The sequence below is a fragment of the Pyrgilauda ruficollis genome, unplaced genomic scaffold (genome assembly GCF_017590135.1).
Source record: "Pyrgilauda ruficollis isolate IOZ18807 unplaced genomic scaffold, ASM1759013v1 scaffold24, whole genome shotgun sequence".
Lineage (NCBI taxonomy): Eukaryota > Metazoa > Chordata > Aves > Passeriformes > Passeridae > Pyrgilauda > Pyrgilauda ruficollis.
The window spans coordinates 1,942,468-1,964,092 of record NW_024523648.1 but is presented as its reverse complement, the minus strand read 5'-3'; the positions used below and the strand labels follow the sequence as shown (position 1 = coordinate 1,964,092).

The following is a 21,625-nucleotide window of genomic DNA, read 5'->3' as shown; positions in this document are numbered from 1 at the left end:
AGTAGGAATGAAAGTTGTGCCTTACAAGCTCTCTTGAGCTCTTACAAGCTTTCTGCCAGGTTTAGATTACACAAGTATTTCATAGATGGAATACCAGTCACGTGTGGGATGTACCCAATCAGAGATGCTTCCACTGTTTTCATGATGTACATAAGTGGCAGCTGTCCAAGGAATCATGAAGGTTCATGTCTGTACCTGAATCTTAAGTCTCCTACAACAAGGGAATGAATGCCAAGTATTTTCAGGAGCATGATCTCCAAAACAAAACAAGTCCTTTCAGTAGAGAAAAAACTTAGACTAAAATCTTTGTAAAAATCACAATGATTGAAACATCTTCACTGTCAGCAAACAACAAAGCAAAACCCAGATGAAATAAAAGAAATATGTATTATTGGACTTTAAATATTGTCCTACATGAGAAACATTAAGAAATCAACTGAAGACAGAAAAGATTATAGATATTTAATTTCCACAGTGAGCTTAAACAATTTTCATCATATACAAACATACCTACTTTACTTTAGATACACATGAACAGCTACAATATTCAGCATGAAAATGAACGGCCAAAGTGGTGAGACTGCTAAGAGTGGGAGAACTGAGATGATCTGCCATAATCAAATGGAGGCAATGAGAGTCTGAAAACAAACACTGATGTTTAAGTGGTTTATAAAACCTTCTAGCAACAGGAGTAGGAGAAAATTTTATTTTATGTAAATATTTTTTTTTCTCACACCCATCTACATATGTCTAATGAGAACAAAAATCTCAGGAGATAAATTACAGATAATGTCTGTAATCTAATATATACTTAATATCATGTTGTGGGGAGTAAACAAACCTCTGTGCCAGAGAGAAAGAAGCTGGTTTGGAAAATTAAGAAACAGGATTTTTATTTTGAAACAATGCTTAGTTCCTGGTAGGTATATTAATTGGAACTGTCAAAGATTAGTCAGGATGAATACTATAAGCAAAACGAGAGAAAAACTGAAAACAAGAGATACATTCTTTAGTTTTCTTCCTGTTTGGATATGTAGAACATTGCTTTAGAAGGATGACAGTGGAAAGAACTGTATGCTATCCACATAATCATCTAGGTACAAGTGTGTTGCAAAGTCATATCTGTGCTGCTAAAGTTGCTACCACACTTCAGAAGGGGTGACATAGGGAAACTGGGAAGTCTGTTGATGGGATTCATTAACCCGGAAGTCCTTAGGTGTTAGGAATCATTGCGTTTTCCTTCTGCCTCTTGACTTTCCAGCAAGGCTTTGGATGATGACACTTCTCCACCCTCTGCTCCTGCATCTAAACAGAGACAGAATTAACCATTTATACCACACACATTCTCACAGCTTTTTTAATGCAACCAAGTATTTGGGTTCACTGATTATCTCTGTTTGAACTGGCTCTTTACTGCTACAGTCATGGGTGCTTTAGAAAGAGAGATTAACTCAAGGGATAAAGAACTTTGAGATGCATCTTCTAAAAGCTGCTGCCTGTTGGTGTTGATTTGCCCACTTCTTGCACAGGCTGATCAATGTGCATTTGGCTGTAAAAAAAAGATTGGAAATAACTTTGTATTGCTGTTAGTATTTTTTTCAAGTTAAAATGTTGCATTCCTTTGAGCGCTGTGTGGTTTCAGGTAGATAACATTACGGTTTATGGACATGCCAGTCTTCTGTCTGACCTTCTTTGACTAGAAATACTTATGTGAATTTAGCCTGTCTTCACAAGATGGGGAATTTTTTGTTACTTTGAGTTGGAAGTTCACTTTTCCTCAGATTAGAGTGGAATTAGAATGCTTACATGACTGGTATGAATAAATGACCAATGTCTCTGGTCATTATAGGTACTGTTCCATGCTGCTTCTTTTGACCAAGTTTACTCACTGAGAAGCAGAAACTCCTCAGGCCTTGACTTCCTTGCAAACCATAATAATAATTTTCACATTTCCTTCAAGCCCCACATGGTAGCACCAGTGGTAATAGCATACCCAAATCTATGGCAGCCCATAGCTTTTGGGGACAAGGAGAGGTGTGCTCAGTACATCTGGCTGTACAGTCCTCCACTTCATACTCCTCCATCTCCTCTACAGTCATAATCTAAGGGGTACATTTTCTGACTTGCTATAAAATATCAAAAACACCCAAAAAAGTTATATATCGTGGTCTCTACATATCACAGCAAATATATAATGCTGTACACAATTCATCAGCTAAAGCCCTTGGCAGAAACTGCTTGATGTTTTAAGTCTGCTCAGAGATTCAGAGGCTTTGGAGTTCTATAGCAATAAAGAACCGAGTTACTTGACACCCTCCAGCCTTATGCAGCACACCACTGTTGTGGAAAGGGAGACAGAGCAATCTCCTCTATTGGCTGTTTCTGTGCAAGCTGGACATCTAATATCAGTGGAGTCTTTCAGACAGGGTAGAGGAAAACAGTTTGTTAGAGGAAATCTGCTCTCATACTCGGTGGCACTTAGGAGTGCAATAGGTGCTAGTTAAGCTGCTGAGTGTTATCGGCAGAATGGTGCCCTACCACAGGTTACCAGATGTGGAAGACCAGTGTAGCTTCTTGCTCTCAAACTTCTTGCAGCCTCCTCTTCAACCTTTGGATCACCAGTGACAGCAATCAACTATTCAACATGGTTCCAGACCACCTGTGGCAAGTCTCAGCACTCCAAAACTTAGACACCACCAGAGGATGATCAGACATGATACAGATGGTCTGCATTTCAGAGTTAGGCTCCAAGATAAATAGCTGGTGCCAGAATATCTTCTGTTCATCTCGCAAGAACATCAACTCTGTGCGGCTTGCAGAGTACATGGACATTTGTATCATACAGGTACGATCCTTGTGTATTCAGAAAAAAAAATAGAGCAAAATCTCTTTTCTAAACCAGCAAGTATTAGCACATCCTGTTCCTGACTTTTCATTATGACAGTAGCTGACAGCATTTCAGAAAGAGGAAATGTATGATCCAATGAACATTAACTAAATTTGAAACAAGATGGAGAGAGTCCTCCTCACCATATCCCATAATCTTCACTGAAACTGAATTTGAGAGTAGCAACAAAATAGGGCATACTTTATATAGCCACATAGTCCATCTTCTCCACTTCTCTCATTTATCTAATTTCTTTGTTCTGAGCTGCAATGACTTTCCTTTTTTAATGACTTATTGTTGAAGTCAGAAATAGGCAAAGGAAATGCCTATTAAGAGTCCCAAATGTTTCACAAACAAACTGTTTCCCTGCCACCGCATTTGAACTTCATAACTGTCTCTCCATTTTGACGAATCCTCCTTTGTTTGCTTGCTGTCTCATCAAAACTTTAACTTACAAAACAATGAAGCTGAAATTCCCATCTGATACTTGAGGAATTCTCATTCCCAGAAAGCACCCAAGCTGTCAGAGTGGACCTAACTGCATCCTGCATTCACTTCCTATTATCACTACTGTAAACTGCTGATAACAGAATGTGCTGCCTTCCAACATGCTCTGGCACAGCTATATGTCAATGACAAAAGCCAAGGATAATTCCATGTTCTTAATTGTTCTTCAAATCCTGGCAGTGCTGGTCCTATATTTCTAAGAAAGCATCAGTACATTTTGCTAAAACTAACATGGATGTGTTTAATTTCTTCTTCTTCTTAATGAATTGGATGGAGACCAGGAGAGGAGGACTGTTGTGTCATCTGGAGGGCTAGATATTTATCTTATGCCATGCTGTAAGTTTTCTTATAAAAAGACTTGCACTCTTTCCTGTTTGTTTTGTAGGGACATAATTTTCATATTCATAAGGAAAAATGTCTCCTCAAGACAAAATAATACCTTCTTCCAGAACCCATTCCGATTCTTATTTTCCTCACTTCTCTTGGTTCAAGTTAGGATTTGGTCATTCTGCCCTTCTCTCACCTCCAGGAAATGTTCTTTCTACCTGCTCAGCTGTCCTTTGATGGGCCCGTGTGGGGTTTAGATAACAGAACCCCAAACACATGGCTATAAATTGAATCACCAAAATAACAACAATTTGAGATCAAATAAATCCTTCCCCCTGGCCTTTACGGTGCTTTAGGAGGCTGTTCACCTAGAATCCCTTAATTTCTCTGGGCAATGTAAAAGGAGGATATGCAACCCTGGAGACTAGGAATCCCTTTAATCGTCTACTTCAGTTCAGATTCATGGACCTTTCACACCTTAGCACAGGCTTGCCTTCCCCTTTTCTGCACTCACACCATCACTGCTCCTGGATGTGGGACCATCTGTTGTGGTGGCACCACAACAGCAACAGTGATGGGCATGAGAAGAAAAGGTTTTATGAAAAAAATTCTGATTCAGATTAAAAAAAGTAGGGACAGACTATGCTCATGGCCAGTCTATATTTTTTATTTCTTAGGCATTAGAAATCAGATTTTTCTGAATCTGAAAATTCCTCTGAAGTCACTCTGAAAGTAAAAAGAACTCACAAAGGTGGTGTTGATTAGACCTGTGCTATATCAACAGAGCACCTTATCAAATTAAAGGCCATGGCTAGATAGGGCACTGGTCTCAGATAGCAAAGTTAAAAGCCTACAAAGCAGGAGTAGTGTTTTAATGTATATGCCTGACTTCCAAGAGCTGTCATTGTATTAACACCACAACTCTGCTGTCTTATGCAAAGTTATCTCAGTGCAGTAGTACACTGGAATTTATAGCTGGAGTGATGTGTTTTCCAAGTTGCCTGGGCATACAACTGTGTTTTCTCGCCCTCAAGGGAACTGGAATTCAGTTCCCAGCACTGAACTGTTCCCCTAAGCTGCTAATACTGGATCGGTGGATGGATATGGGTTAATATTAACTTGTCTCATCAGGAGGCACAAGTGATAACTGCTTTGGAAGGTTGAATTTAATTCTAAATGATGAAGGGAATAGTAGGATTGGTATCTGTAGCCATGATATTATGAAAAATCCTTTGCTGGGATTTTTCCTCTCCTGAGAAGCTGAGGAGCTTCAGGAGAGAAATGTAAACAATTACTATCTGCTGCTGTGGAATGCAACAGGTGCATCTGTGATTGGTCCATGTGGATTGTTTTCTATTGATGACCAATCATGGCCACCTGTGCCAAGGCTGTGAGCAGTCACAGGATTTTGTTATTCTATTCTGTTCTATTCTTGTTGAGCCTTCTGATCTCTCTGTTCTTTAGTATAGTCTTAATGTAGCATTTTAATATAGTATTTAACATAATAAATCAGCCTTCTGAAATGGAGTCAAGCCTCGTGACTCCACACATGGAGAGTCAGCAACAGGTATCAAAACTGCACAGTGGTGGAAGTCTTAAAAAATAAAAGCGAAGGATGATTGCATATAAATATCCTTTTCTGAATGCCCATCCATTACCTTCTGAAACAGAGAGCTCCGCCAGTTTGTGTGGCAATTCTGAAGTCCCAGCACCAGCAGGAGAGCCCAGGATATCTGGTAAGGCGTTTCGGCGGCCTGACCGTCCTGATGAGACAAAATCTGTGACCACAGGCTCTACATCAGTCATTGCTGACTCCTTTCCTCATAGCAACATCTGCATATGGAACAAACAGAAGAAGAAAACAGCTGTAGCCTGATGGATGCTAATCACCTGCTCAATGGTACAATAGCCAGAGGCTTTGCCCAATGGTTCTTTTGTTATTAAAAACCATACATTTCAATACTGAGTGTTTAAGCTCTATTTCTTCCCCTGAAGAAGATAGAAGACTGTCTATGCATGTCCTTACCGTGCCATTTGCACATCAGACTAGTACAATGAACAACTCTGCACCGACAAGAAACCTGTGAATAGGGTTCACAGAAAGCAACAGCCCTTTCTGCCAGCCATCTGTACGTCCTTTTACGACCTATTCCCTCTTTTTAAGCGGTTTTGCCATACAACCACTTGGAAGAAACTAAAACTCTGTTGTCATACAGTCTGTGTGAAGTAAAGCATGTTTTCCTTATTATGAATCTTGTTCAGATTCTTATTTAGAATCTTGTTAGAACAAACTCATTTCACAAAGAAGCAAACTATATAAAATGACCTCTCAAAGCACAAATTGAAACTCTTTGTGGAATTTCTTTATCCTTCACATATCAAACCATTTGTTTTCCTCTGCTGCTTAAAGGTTAAACCCTCACTTGAGCATGTGACTTTTATCTAATAAATAACTGAATCCTAGAAATAACGGAACCAAGCGTATTCTGCTCCTGTGATCCCTGTCTCAAAGCCCATTGAACTGAATGGGAAAACTTCGGAGTACAATGGGCTTTCAGTCAGGCTCAGAGATGTTTGCATGATCACAGTCAACAGATGAAGTGTGAACACATAGAGCAGAAGGATACTTGGCTGCAAGTGGCACACAGAGTGTGAAAACTGCCCTTAGCAGTCACAAAAGGCAATACAATAATTTACCCAATAATGTGATAATTAACAGACCAATTTAGAATAATTAGGTATCCATTACTCAATTAAAAACAATAGTTACTTGCTCTATATGAATGAAGTTCTGTTTGCAATGTGAGCAGGAATGTTGTCTCTGTGTAAATATGGTCAACATTTTGTGTGGGAAGGGATACAGATGGTACTGGAGACCAATCTGACTGAAGGCTGTCAGCTTTTGGTTGACAACTGGCTGTATTTAGACTAAGAACTGGCTATGGAAAGTGTCAATCATGTTAGTGTTGTTCATATAAGAAGCAGAGCATCACAGTCCCCCTTTTAAAATACTGCTAAGCTTGGAAAATATTATTGCTTTCATTTCATGGATAGAAAAAAATTATACAAATAGATATCAAATATTACTTGTTTTGATGTGCAGGAAGGAGAGGCAGAACTTTGATTACTGATGCTAACCTGCCATTTCTACCACAAATATTTTCTCTTCTCCATCAAAGTGTCTTTCAGGTGTGTCAATCCAAAACCAAGAAGAAATTTTCTTAATCTTCTTTGTATCTCTAAGTACCTTGTAACAGAAGAAATGAATCCTTCTTAACAAGAAACAAAGGCACAAGTAGGACCACTAAGTCTGAAAGGTGACCTGAACATGCAAATAAATTGCTTGTTTTAATCAAGGGCAGTAAGTGAAAGGTCTCACCCGGAAATTTAGCAGAAGATTCCTGTTCTGCAGGAAAACAGGTCAAATCCAAATGAAACTTCTATCAGTGGCAAAATGTAGAAACTATACATAGGCATTCAAGAGCCATTTTTCAGAAAACAAGTAAAAATCATGGAGTTATCAATGTTGGAAGAGACCTTTAAAATTATCCAGTCCAATGGTCAAACATGCCTCTACATTCTCAGTTAGATTTAGCATAATACTATCAGAGTGTGAGATCAGCACTTGGCACAAAATATGAAAAGAAGGAGAATGAATCCATGATTATATACACAGTCTCATGGCTTTTGGGGGTGTTCATATGTATTAAACTCTAGGTGTCCTAAATCCTTTTCCTTATATGCTCACCACAGCAAGTAAAGAGACTGTAAATTAACCTTCAGAACATAAAATGTTTGGGGTCTTCTTTTGCTTAGTAAAATTGTTAAAATTGCTGTCAATGCCAAAATACCAGCATGCTTGCATTTCCTGCCCATTTCATTTCAGCCATTAATATGGTGGATCCAAAAGTACTGTTGTGAGTAGACTGCTGTTCAGTAAGACCTACAGAATGACATTAACATCAAAATCACTTTCTCAAACCTGCCTTGGGACTTTTCCCCTCCCCACTTTTCTTGCATGGGTGTTTTAGCCCCTAAATTGTTACTTTTTAAATGGAGAAAATCTGGTCTACAACTCCTGCTATATGAAGCTACTCTCTTCTGCACTACAGATTGCAGTGCAGTTTGCACTTCTGTACTTGTTTCAAAGCCCTCCCTTTCCTCTCCAGCACATCTCCTTCTCCTCTGATGCAATGTCCCTTCACTGCATAATATTAGACAACCCAGGAAGATGATGAAGGACACAGTCTGACGTGCCTCCATGTAAGTGAATTTTGATTTATGCACTTGATTAAAAAAGTATGCAAATCTAGACAAATCTAGAACATCTGTCAGACAGAAAATCAGCTGATCATCATCTATCCGTCTGGTGGCCATAATTCAAATTTAGCTATCTAAAAATACATCCTTTATATACATAACATTTAACATTAAGGGTTTTTACCTTTGTTTTTTCTATCTACATTGCACTAGCACAGCATGTTCTCTAAGTACATTTGAAAGATGAGGGACTACCCCAAGAGGCTTAGAATTGACATTACAAAATATAAGTCCATTTATAGGTCCATATAGCCAAAAACTTAAACTCAACTCCCAACATAAGACAGACATTATTCAAAGTAGCTTGCAGCTGTACTTGAGAGAAATGCCATTTTGTTTGTTAATGTTTTAAGGGATTTCTTCAATTTCATTCTGAGGCTCTCTTTTATCAGTATTTTCTAAGGCCTACATCCAAGTAAGGATACAGTTTCTCTGCTCTTCATCTGTTTTTACCTTTACATTTTTTAACACGTTCGTTGGAAAATATCTACCATTCTGGCACCTCCTTGCATCTGTTAAGGAGTATTACTCAGTATTATTCATGCCTCCTCACAGGGTAAACAATAATTACAATGTGCACAGCATCTATTTTTCTCAAATCGACTCCTCCTCCTCCTGCTGCCAACATCTTCTTCTGCTTCACTGAACCCATTTTGCTGAACCCATCCATTGAAACCCATTTTGCTCTAGCCTTATCCAAGATAAGGGTACTCACATGTTGCCAACGCCTGTGTGCAGTTGCTTCTCTGAGTTTCCAAATTACTGTCATCATTTTTCTCCTGTGTGACTGCTCACCAGACTAATGGAGCACAGTTCCAAAAGAACAGTGCCAGATTTCCAAATCACGAAGTTCTGTACTACCCAGTTCCCTTTTTGCCATAGCAAAAGACCAGTCCACCCAAAAGTATAAGGCAACTGGGTGGAAAAGAAGAGCTGGGCAAGGATGGAGGCTGTCTGCAGAGGGTCAATAGTAGGAAGGCAGGTGCACGTCCCAGAAGGGCTCATCTACCACTTAGGAGACTGAAGGCTATGGCTGGCATCCCAGCTAGCACTCCATGACCAGGACTAACTTTGCAGCTCATTACTGGGCCAAGACAGTGTTAAGGAGGTTTTGGGAGTATTAGATTAATCCTCTCATATATGCATCTGAAATGCCTGCAGGATCAGCCAGAATGCACAACACATGATTCAGGTGTGCATGGGGGAAGGAAATGCTCTGCTTGTGAAAAGTGACTACAGCCAAAAGCAAAACTCAATTAATGATCTAGCAGATATTCATGTAAATGTCCCCAGACAAAACAATGGCAAGTAAACTACCAGTGGAATTTTGTCTAAAAGACAGCTAGTTTGTTAATCTTTGAGTCTTCTTTTGCTGACAGCATAGCCATCCCTTTGGGGGGAAATGATTCAGAACCTGGTGAGAATTCTTTAAATAAATGACGGGAAAGAACAAATAATTCTCCTGAAACAATTTGTGTTGAGAATCAAGGGAAATAATACTTCAAGGTGCTCAGTTGTAGCAGGTGCCATAGTCCACATTTAATGTCAATGTTGTCACTTCTTCACTCTTATCTGTTAGAAAATAGATAAATCACCACCTTAAGTATTTGTGAAACCTAATTTTGCTTCTGATCTTTCCACTGTCTCACACAGACAAAACACCAGATTTGTTCTGCTTGGAAGGACAAACTATTTCTCAATAAATATCAAAAGGTTCCCAGCATTGGCATTGTGGCAACTCCACTCCATGCAGGAGCCTGAAAGAACAAACACATCACTCCTTGATATTCAGGCACTTTTGTCAAAAACTTATGAATAGTCTCTGCCTGTGCTATCCGAGAAAGCTACATTTCCCAAGCACTGTTTGCTCTGAATGCCCTTTAGCAGAAAAAAAACCTGGAAAGCATGAAATCCTCTCCCAAAACAGATATAAATTCAATAGCCAAGTAGTACTTTCAGAACCAGACTGACAGATTCTGTGTCTTGTGGGTCTCTTACTGTAACATGCATTTCAGCATCTTAATATATTCAGAAAAAACTTTAGTCCTTCAAGTGGTGTTTAGTTTGTCTTTATGTACTTGTAATGAGTGTTCTCCGTGTACCTCTACCCCAGAAGCCTGTAGGTTGAAAACTTTCTAAGTAAGGAGAACAGAAAACATATTGAATAAAGTGCTTCCCACTGTGCAACTGAGATGAAAACCATGTCTTCTTGCTATGCAGTTGCCACGCTTTCACATCCACTTCTGCTGCAGCTGTATCCTCATGTCTTTGTCTCCTCTTACCAAAGGTCTCAAAATAGGAACATTCTCATTATACATGCTCACATAATCCTTATGCTTTTTCCTGAGGCATTTCTGGACCACAGCAAAGGGAAAAAATACTTGGGAACATCCATGCTTTTAAGGAAGGCAGCCTAGAGATTATGATGATGACTAACAGTAACCTGGGCACTTGCATAAATTTTGTGAGAAAAATTTCTCTTATGTGTTTTTTCACATCAGGAACATTTGTTACACACTGGCAACCCTACTGCTGGGAAGCACACAGAAAAATAAGCAAGTGTTCTTTACCAATACATCTTTACCATATATATATCCAAACACTGGGGTCTCAATGTTATTTAGCGCTTAGGACAAGAAACCATACCCTTTCTGGGTATGCAGAAGAAATATAGCTAACTATATAAATGTTAGAAGTGATCCACTAATGAAAGAGAAGTATTTTGTTACTTTTCAGGTTTTTAAATGTATCACTAAACTAGAAACAAGAGTACTTTTTGTTATTTCACGTTAGAAAGATGATTTGGGTTTCTGGTACCAACAGTGATGACTTTTCTAAAAAAAAAATGTTCTCAGAAATTTTTTTTGTTTTCCTGTGCAGGGAAGCTATCCCATTTCAGTAAATCTACAGTGAAAAAGCATGTCCTTCTACATTTGTTTCAGTCTGTCTGTTACAGCCCCTATAACGTGATATTTTTGGGATGATACTTGAAAGTTTGGTATATTGTATAACAGGTTTTCCCTCTTGGTTCTTTGCAGTGTACACAACTGTACAGACATTTTACACAAAGGTCTTATGTGTTACTTCTGCTCTTGGTACATGACCTGCTCTACACTCCTCACCAGAAGCAACATCCTTATCAATAGTGTGCAAAAACGGCTTCCATACATGATCTTCTTAATACCAAAATGATCAGACTGGAATATCATGATTGCACCATTCCTCCATTTCCTGCTCTCAGAAGCACTGAATGAATACCCAAGATCTTGATCCTTTTGTTCAGAAGTCCATCATTTTAGGGCACAGAATCTAAAAAACTTAGTCAAAGCTGTAGGACTCCTTTTTCCTCAAGATGGAACTTTGAAACATTCAGTTGAATTTTCTGACCACTTCCATAAAGCCAATATTATACTCATGGGAAAGACAAGTTGGAAAAAAGCAACATAAGATTGGTCCTGCTGCGTTTAAGCTTCTGGAGAATGCGCAGATACCAATGGTGCAGCTCAACCTCAACAAACACATGCAGAGGAGAAAGCTTGACTGTGAGCTGCGTCTGACCCCTGGGTATGCACAGTGCTCTGATGAACAGGAGAACACATTACAGAACTAACAGCAGTTCTAAATAATGGCACCATTTTCTCTTCGTGAAAGAAAATAAGGGAGAGAGGAGAAGAAGTCATGATAGTGACAACTGAATCAGAAGTTATCTACAGTGAGAAATAAATGAAGTGACATTAGCTGAAGGCAGTCAATACCAGGCAACCAAGCATGTCACTTTCCAAATGCCTGTGAGTGACCAAGAGCAATGACAGACATAAATGTGAGTCAACTTCATGTGAAACACAGTTCAATTCTAACTGATTGGCCATGCTGGAAAGAAATCAAACACATCCCCTGCTATGGAATGAGAAATGAAGCTCAGTGGTAACAAATTAACTGACCAACCTAATTCTTCCTCTTATATATTTTGTCCGTTCATCCCCACAGAGTTTTCATTTCCTGTTGCAAATGCACATACCACTTTCTGAGTTCAGCCACACAGTTCCAACCTGCTAAATCCTTTTTTATAATCCGCATCAGGCCTGAAATTCAAAAGAATTTTGCCCACTTTCAGGAATATATATGAGGAGTAATTTCAGAATTAGAAATAGTTTCTACAGCTAATCTTGCCTTGCAGACTCCCTGCAACTACAACATTGCAGTTCAATTTTATTTATGATCTTTTGCACTGTCAAAGGCACACAAGGAAATGAGTATCCCCCAACCTCTCCAATCTCCTTTCTCCTCAGCCATTCAACTAGGAAATCCTTAGGAAGCATCAAATAAGTTTTTCCCTCTGCTTTGATACCTGTTGCCCCTGCATCCCACAAACACTTCTGTAACACAGACAAGTCTTCTATATAAACCAGCACATGTACGTCAGTCTGTATTCTTCGTTAGAAGCAGCGAGGGATTTGGTTCTTTAATTGCCAGCTCTGTGGAGGAAAACTATTCTCACAAAACCACTGGGAAAACTAAGGCAAGCGAAGAGCTTGAGGCATACGGGACAATGCACTCCAGTAAAGGAATCAGCCCAGAGAAAAGTAAAATGCTTTTGTGAGAAGATGAATTTAGGATTTAGCAGATAGATGGGAATGGAACAATCCCATGCATGTAACCAACATGGCTGTGTACCCAAAGTCTCTTACTGGGAAAGGCCCAAATCTCCTTGAGATCTTACTGACATGAATGAGGGATGTTTCCATCTGGCTCAGAGTGAATCCAAGTGAACCTGTACGTACAGTATGTTCTCAGGAAGGGAAGTCCTTGTGGAAGTGCATACAGAAGAGAAGTTGTGGAGCAAGATGAATTTCCTGGTAGCAACACGTGGACACAAAGGTTTGAAAGCTGGGAGTACAAGACTGACAGAGAAGTAAAAACCACGGGGATCTGTAACTGTGCTTCTGTGTAGAGAAGAGATATTACTTGAGGGTCTGTGTGAGACAAAAAAATTACATGGGAAACTAAAGGGACATGGGAAGAAAGGAGAGCTCTGGAACCTTCCTGAGGAAGAGGAGCAAAATCAGCAGTGAGGAGTTTCTTTGGAAGGCAAGCAAGATGGGAGGTGTTCAGTTCTGGGGAACACTGCAGGAGGCCAGCTGCAGGATGAGCAGAGAGATGAGCACAGTGGAGACCCTACACTTAGCAGCAAATGAGCTAGGTAACAGTGTAAGAGGTTTGTTTAGATTTTTAAATTAAAAAAATGTTTACTACACCAAGGATCTTTCTTTAAAAATCCCAACACAAACCAAATCAACAAAAATGAAGTGAAACTTAGTATTAAATTGCTACTTACTCAAAGAGGACTGGAAACAGCATTTAAAACAAAGTAAGCTTAAATCTATTCTTTATTGAGTAGTAAAAGTACTAACATACTAATAAACGCTAATTTCATTTTCTTTACCATGGAAAGCTGCAGGAAAGCCTGCTTGTCTTTGTCATGAGTGAGTCTTTAAATCTTAACACTCCAAGTTTTTTATTATTCTGCCTGCTTCCTTAAGCACCAGCCTGACAGGTAAAGCAGCTGACAACTTCAGCTATTTCAGTAGTGCTTATTGTTGATGGGAACATCTCTACCACCCTTTTCAGCAAATATCAGTGTGAGAGCCACTCAGATATCTTGCAAACATCACCTCAACACTCCTATTAGACACGGTTCTTGGGGTCTCAGCACTCTTTGCTTTTGCCATGAAGCTCTGCATAACTATTTGCCCCATAATTATTCATCTATTTCTCACTTCAGTTGTATCTCATACTCCACAAATGATCTGGGCTTCCTGAACTATTCTTCTGGCTCATCCACGAATACTCCTGCAAATCCAATCCAAAATACCTCGTTTGGCATTCTTCACTGAATAGGATGGTAGAAAGAAAATAATATTTGCCCAATTCAGTAAATGTTTAGTTAATAAAATATTATTACCTCAGTTCAGAACAGTAAAAGGTCTTTGAATTTGCTTATATAAGTGAACTATTGCAGGATAATTGTATAAAGCTATCTCTGCTGGTCTACCCAATTGTTTTTTCCAATTACATTTTTATAACTAATAAAAGATCATTTCTTTCCCTAAAAATTTTGTCTTGACCATACTCCTTAGACCACCACAGGTGCTGGAACATTCTGCAAAATCATTCTGGCTCAATATGCCCTCAGGGGAGGATGAACCAACAGAGAAGAGAACACTGTGCTTTTCAGACTAATCTGGTGACTCTTAATAGTGAGCCCAGGCAGGAAACAGCATTTTGGCAAGCGAAGTCTAATACAGGGAATATGGAGCTAACCTCCAACTGTAAGTCAACCTGATGCCCTGAAACAGCCTTTAATGAGTTACTTAAGTTTCCTACTACTCTCCTTGACATGTCAGTGATTTTAACATTCACAAAGATGAAAAATCAATAGGACATACGGATACGTTTATATGACTTTGCTGCATTGTCTTCAATTGCATTTTAAATGACAACCCTCAGTTCCTTGCTCAGGATTTTCCATTTATACTGTATTTGTGCTTTAGCATAATTTTTTTGCCTCAGAAATAGTATTTCTTCAATATTCAATGAATGATCCTTCATTTTCATTTCATTCTCCAGCATACATCATGCTTACTCTAATACAATTTTACTGAGGTCACAGTTTACCTGTTCAATCTTCACAGTGGTCCTGTTTACTGATTTTGATGAAATTACAGCTAGGAAAATTTACCCCCTCTCATGGTGACTCACCAAGAAAATAGACTGAGATTTGAGAAATCCGTCTTCTTTTAGGCTTATAATTTAAGTTAGATAATGACGTTGATTCACAAGACTTTCTCAATTATATTTACAATTGGCTTTAAATTGCAAGTAACAAAATAAATTCAATCAATTACAATTCACTGAGACATATCCTGACAGCACAGGTTTACAATTTGACCCTGCAGTTCCCCACGTACTTCATCTAATTGCAAGGCTTGTGTTGCTTCCACTGAAATTTGATAATACAGCCAGGATACAGTAATAGGAATGCGCTTTGACATTCAAGAGCAGATCAGTGAGTCAGATTTGTCCCACTCAGATTTGGTGATTAGAGTTATCTCCAGGGGACAGGTCACCATCTCTGGTTACCTGTGCACCAGAAAATCTGTGACTGCACCGTGATCAGAAACCACAGGGTATTTACACCCACAGGCACAAAGGATCAGAATAACAAAACCCTCAGATTTAATCCTTTGCCAGAATTTTCAGACTGGGGGAAAAGCCTTTTTCACAGAATAAGGAATATAGGGGCATAAGTATTTGAGAGCATCTTTTTCTTAAATTTTCTGGAAATGAACAAGCTAAGCACTGCTCCACTGAGTATCACCGATGAAAGAAATTAAATAAATCAAAAATCCACAATTCCACGATCTCTTGAGGAGTAATGAAGGAAACAAATAGGCTACATGATTACCCATAATACACATTAAGAACTGTTTCCTTAGAACTTATTGTGGATTAATTTTACACTTCAGGTGAAGGTTTTATCTGCAGTACTTGCTTCCCTCTTCCTACTTTTAGATGACTCTATTTGTTTCCTCTGCATCTCTGCTGAAAGAATACCAACGATCACAGCAATTTACAAACCTCCCTGACTTTACATGCTGTTTCAGTGTCTCTTTTTCCTAGGAGAATAGGTCTAATAGGTAAAATTCATAGTAGCTACAAGCCTCAACAAGTCATTAAAATACACATGAGATTATTTTGGTTTAATTTCTTTAGCCTTTCAATATACTTCTATTTTATGAAAGTATGAATCATCTCTATTACCCTGTAATGACCTTATCCTGGGACACTAAACCAGCCTTCCTACCTTAGGGCTTCACAGTTATAGACCAGTTTCATAAAAAAGAAGACATATTTCAATCAAAATTCTACTAAAACACACTAAGGAAATTATTTTATGGTCTCAGTGAGCTTACTTGGCAATTAAGAAAACTTATTGTCTCTCAAAAAATCTAAGCCCTAAAAGCAAATCCCTTCCTCCAATTATTATAGCCTATCTGTTTTTCAAGAACCAAACAGACCTTTCCAGGGCATGTATGAGGCTGGCAGGCAGGTCATTTACACACAGTTGAATTAATGTATTTTAAATTAATTCAATTAAAATTATCTCTAATTAAGGCAAATGGCTTTCAAAGAACCCTTTCCATTTTGATAAATGATCCTTCAGTAAACATGCTCTGCTATTGAAATACCTGGATTAAGTGCTTTAAATAGGGACCAAAAAAAGGTATATTTATATCTCAATTGATAAAGAGGCTGTGAAAAATCACATATAGGATGATTTAAAAGATGACAGTAGAAGGTTAAAGTCTGCTTTTTATAAGTTATTTGAATGAAATACTCAGACTTTCAGTACTGAAAGGGGGCCTAGAACAAACACTTTAGCAGGGCCTGTTGTGACAGGACAAGAGATAATGGTTTTAAATGGAAGGAGATTGATTTAGATCAGACATAACTTAAAAGTTTTATACAGGAGGTGATAAAACACTGGCACAGGTTTCCCAGAGAGATGGTGGATGCCCCATCACTCAAAACTTTCAAGGTCACATTGGATGGGGCTCTGAATAACCTTACTACTGGTGTCCTTTGGCAGGGGGGTTGGACTAAATGACTAAAGATCCCTCCCAACCCAAACCATTCTATGTGAATGATTCTAAGTATGGCTGGACCCTTAAGCTATTTTAGCTGGAGTACCATGATCCACAGAACTTTTATTTAACTTTCTTAATCTGCATGGGCCATTGACCCGTGGGCTCTCATGGGCTTAAGGAAGGAATGAAAACCAAAACATAAACAAGCAATCAAGTCTTGTTCCTATTTGTCATACAAACAACATTAGGTGGAAGTTCCACATACTGAATCCTCTGGATTTAAAAGTTTAATCATCAGCTTGCTTTCTCCTCATCTTTTTAGTTTTAATTTAACATTTAGTCTGCTATATTCTGAGAGAGAGGTGGGTTTAATTTTGACATGCTAGAGCAATGCCATTCTGCCACAAGAGTAGCAGAAGCAACAAGCAAGGTCTGTCTAAGCAAACATTGCTTCCCTTTGGAGCAGAATTGGTTAGGATTTTCATCTTGAAAACTCAGAGGAAAAGGTGAATCTGCACTTCCACTATGTAGGGATGGTACCATGTAATTCCTGAATCACATCAACAAACAGCTCCAGAAACCTGGCTCTGATACAGATGTCTCTGCAGGGCTGACCTGACAGTCTGCACTTTGAGGGCCAAATAAATGGTTTCACCCAATGAATCCTTCTTCCCCTCTGAAGGAGGAAAAGGTGCACCCACAGAGAAACTGAACTAATTTCTGTACTTCTCAGCAGGGAACTCCCTAAAACACTGGTAGTCACAGCCAAAGAACATAATTTTAGCATATAATATGGAGGTTTTTTTGGCTTTTAATCTAACAACATTTATTATACCAAATAACAAGCTAGCTGTAGCATTTCAAAGAACAGTCTAAAAAAGACAAAGATGACCCGCACAGTGTGTAAAACCCAGCAGCAGAAGAACACCGGCAAGGCTATGGACATTTAAATAAAGGGGAACTTCTCTGTTTGCTTAGTCTGTTCAAGGCAGTAAGGAAACAAGCATATCATTAACTAAAGTTCTTTAGGAATGGCAGATGGTAATGAAACCCTGTTAAAATGTTTTAAAAACAGCTCAAAAGAGGTATAGAATACAATACAGCAAACGAGAGGATAAGAAAAAAGCTACTTACAGGACAGCAAAAAGGGGAGGCTGATGAATACCAGAAACAACTGGAAAGTGATCTCAATGTCTGTCTTCTCAGCTGACTACAGCAAAACACCAAGGGAAAGCTGAACTGTTGCCAAGAAGGAAGATAAACTTGCATACATTTAAAATAAATGAACAGATGACAAATTCACATGCAGAGAGCATGCCATACAGGTAGACTTCTGGACTTTCGCCTTTTCATTCAGGGCACTTCTGGTACAAAAGTAAATCCTTAACAACATTGCCATTAAAGGAATACTCCATCCTCTCATAATAGAAGGCAAATCCCTCTGCACCAGCAGTGCTGTTACATTCACCCCAAAGGTGGCAACTGCTGCCTGGACACCGTGTAAGCAACAAGCCGTGGCTGTTCTGTGGCATCTTGCTATCCAAACAGAGAACACGTAACTGTGGCATAAAAACTGCTTTCACACTGCTCTAAGATAAATACTACTTTGCCAACACATTTTCAGCAAATATCTAAACCAGAGTTCGTATTTCAGCATCTCAACACAGAGAGTTTCACAGCAGACAAGAAAGCTAGCTGGAAATAACCACACTGCTTAATTTTGTATTAGCTGTCAGTGGATTTGGATGAAGAATCAAGAAGCCTGCAAGAGGGGGGTCATTTTGTATGGTTTCTTGGTAATCTGCACAATTCTGGCCCCCCAAAATGCTAAGTACCTTAATGTTCATGGTTCAGGTATGCCTTCAGCCCCACAGCATGGCTTCAAGGGGGGCTGGCATGAGCTACAGAAGAGAGCCACTGCTCAAGCTGTGCCAGCAGCTCCAGATTCCACTGTCTCCACAAAAATAACCTGCCATCACATAACTACAAGAGAAGCAAATTGCCACTGGAAAAGCCTCTCTGCTTGTAAAAATCAGAAAGGCTGCAGCAATTTGAAGCCACACACATCTTGTGAGCCATGTACGTCAGCAGGGCAAAAAAGGGGAAAGAAACAATCAAGAAAAATTAACTTCTTGGTTGAGGAAATGATTCAATGTTCTGTACCAAGTCAAGGTTGCCCTATCTGACATTTTTCAAGGGTCAGTCACCTACAAATGGGGGAGCTGAGGGGGAGGAGGAGATTTATTTACCACTGAATAGGTTTCTTCCAACACGGAAGACCCAAGCTGAATAAAACTCAGCTGCTGTAAATCTAAAGCAATCCCACCGCAGTTATGTTTCTCTAGGTGTGCACTGGGGCAACTGAGATAGGGGTCTTACCACAAATTGTTCACATCAGCTGATTACTTATTTACTAGAGTGAAAAAGGGATATTTCAGTGGATGTCAGTGGACACATAAAGTTAGGTAGCAGAAACAGAAAATATTTTGCCTACATACATATTCCTTTTCTCTACAGCGTTATCTCTATTTCAAATATTTAACCTAGACAGAAAAAAAAGGTTAAAAAAGGAAACAATTGTTTAAATGGCTATTTATTTAGCCTTCAAACAATTTATGTATTAATTTGGGTGCAATATGAAGCCACACTAAAGTCTATACCAATGTATTTGACAATTCAGCTCTTGGCAAGTATAACCTTTTCTTCCCCAGATTCTCTCTTGGATGAACATTCTTTTCACTGCACTTTCATGTTGAGAAATAATGAAATCACTCAATGAAACACAGTACAAACTTTGTGAAGGGCTCAGAGAACTCCTGCCTGTTTCACAGCTACTAGTTATAAAAATGCTGCTCCAGGAAGTTATTAGAATATTAACAAAGGTCAGCATTTTGAAGTAGATACGGGTAGATCACAGAGAGATTACTTGATTTCAAAATACTTCAAAATAAGTAGTGCTACTTTTCAGCTTCCACCTCAACATTTCTGCCACAGTAGCTAATACAATAAAGAGAGCATAAATTTATAGGAAAACCACAATCTTGCCTGAAGCTTTTAGCAGTCTGTAAAATTAGTTTTCTTCTTGTGCATATCAGCTGTGCCTATTTTATTGGTTTTGCTCAATTAACACCATCCAGAAGAAAATTCAGTGATGTACCTTTCTTTGGCCACTAGTTACAAAATATGATCCATTTATTTTAGTATAGTTGGCAAGGCAAAGCAAGAATGGGTTTTTAATTAAGAACCAGGATCTGGAGAGAGTAATGTGAATACGGGGTGAGATAAAATGTTATCAGAGTCACACTGCCTGTTCCACAGTGGCAGAAAGAAGGTCATTGATACCATGCTGATGCTCACACACAGCCCAGCTGGGGTAATGCAATGGCAACGGCACCATTAGCCCTTTTCCCAAGCTGTTGTCTTCCCTTCCATTTCCCTTCCCTTCAGTAAATCATGCCTAGTATTAGCAGAGAAGCATAAAATTGTGAATTTTACCTCAAGCTAAAATGCTGTCTTGTTTCACATCTGTTGCTCACCTGAAGACCAAACCCCATGCTTTTACTACATTACTGAACAAATCGTTAGTACAGTCAGCGCTTTGAACCACAGGCTTAGCCCAAAATGCTTTCTTTGCATACATGCCCTTTCAAACCTGACATTTTGTGTATTGATTTTGGCTGCTTTTGGCTGCTTTACAGGTACCTCAGTGCTGAGGAGAGGTAGAAAACACTATGCACATACAAAAGGTCTGTCTCTATTCTATTTTGAAGAACAAAAGCATATATATGACACATCTTTGCAGCTCTTCGGGAATTCTACCAGCTAAAGGATAAATTTTCCTGAAGAGTTACTGCAGTTTCCAAAACTGCGACTTAGAAACCAAACTTTCACACTTTGAAGTTTAGTAAGTGGCTTGGTGCCAGATAAAATAATGATCTAAGAGCTTCTTAATATGCAGCAGGATGCTTTAATGAAAGTTTGCCCATTACATATGCAAGGACAGGTTATTTGCTGTAAACTCAGATAAACTTTGCTTGTCTTGCAGCATTGAATGCATTCAGAGTCTCCCAAACAACATACTTGGATTGTGTAAAGTCCACCCTGGCATGTCATCATTTATGAAATCACTTTTGCATTTCAAGAAATTTATTTTTCAGATAATACTTCTGAGACTCTTACTTGTTGACTTTTTCTGCAATAAGAAGTTCTATTTATTAATTTGTTAACATATGGACAAAGTATTCTGAACTTGAATTTAGTGCATTTGAGAAGCTCAGTTAAGTCTTTTTAAAGACCAACCAAGATATCTTGTATGAAATTTTTGAAGAAATCAAAATTAGACCATGAAACATACTAATGGATTGATGTCAAGAATGTTCTTAGGTTTATGAGACACATATAAAGGCATTTCAGCTTATTTGTAATGTGCACTTATTTTGTATTATTAGGTGTGGACATCTCTACATTGATGTCTGAGGAGATATGTCATCCAATTTCTTTTATTTCTGAATGCTCTTGCCATAGCCATTAAGGTAAGATAACTGGGGATGAAAAGAAGTTCTCTAAATTTAATTGGATATGAAATTGTTTGTGGTTATCCTAAAACTAATAAACCACACCTTTGTCTAAAGTGAATAAAGGTGGAGCTAAGCCCAGTGCAAGTAGTCATTTCCAAAGTAAAACCTTCTGTGGACTGTCGTGATGAAGGCCCACTACTGTCCCTGGAACCAATCGTGCCTTTTTTTTTCTCGTTTCACACACCACAATCCTTCACAGCACCTGGGGGTGGATTTTCTTCTTTCTTCAGCCAAGAACATGTCTATGTATGAGAGGTGCTTTGTCACCTTTGCTTGAGGTAGCAGATCTGCAAAGTACAGAGAAGCCAAAAAGCAGAACTAGATGCCAACGTTTCTCCCAAGCTGGATGCTTCAGAAAA

General features: G+C 38.8%; 1 protein-coding gene across 3 annotated transcripts in view; it reads right to left on the bottom strand.

The window, feature by feature from the left end:
• Positions 1-441: 441 nt before the first annotated feature.
• The window catches only part of PKIB (cAMP-dependent protein kinase inhibitor beta), a 50,915-nt gene continuing 29,731 nt past the window's right edge, over positions 442-21,625 (bottom strand). For 2 of the 3 annotated variants that reach the window (XM_041469940.1, XM_041469941.1), the window contains exons 2-3: positions 5,380-5,554; positions 442-1,305 (exon numbers count right to left, since the gene is read on the bottom strand). In XM_041469940.1, coding sequence (XP_041325874.1) covers positions 1,220-1,305; positions 5,380-5,527 — 234 coding nt within the window. In that variant the 5' untranslated portion in view covers positions 5,528-5,554 and the 3' untranslated portion in view covers positions 442-1,219. Of the gene's footprint in view, positions 1,306-5,379; positions 5,555-17,823; positions 17,887-21,625 lie in introns of those variants that run through there. The other variant, XM_041469942.1, reaches the window with a different exon arrangement.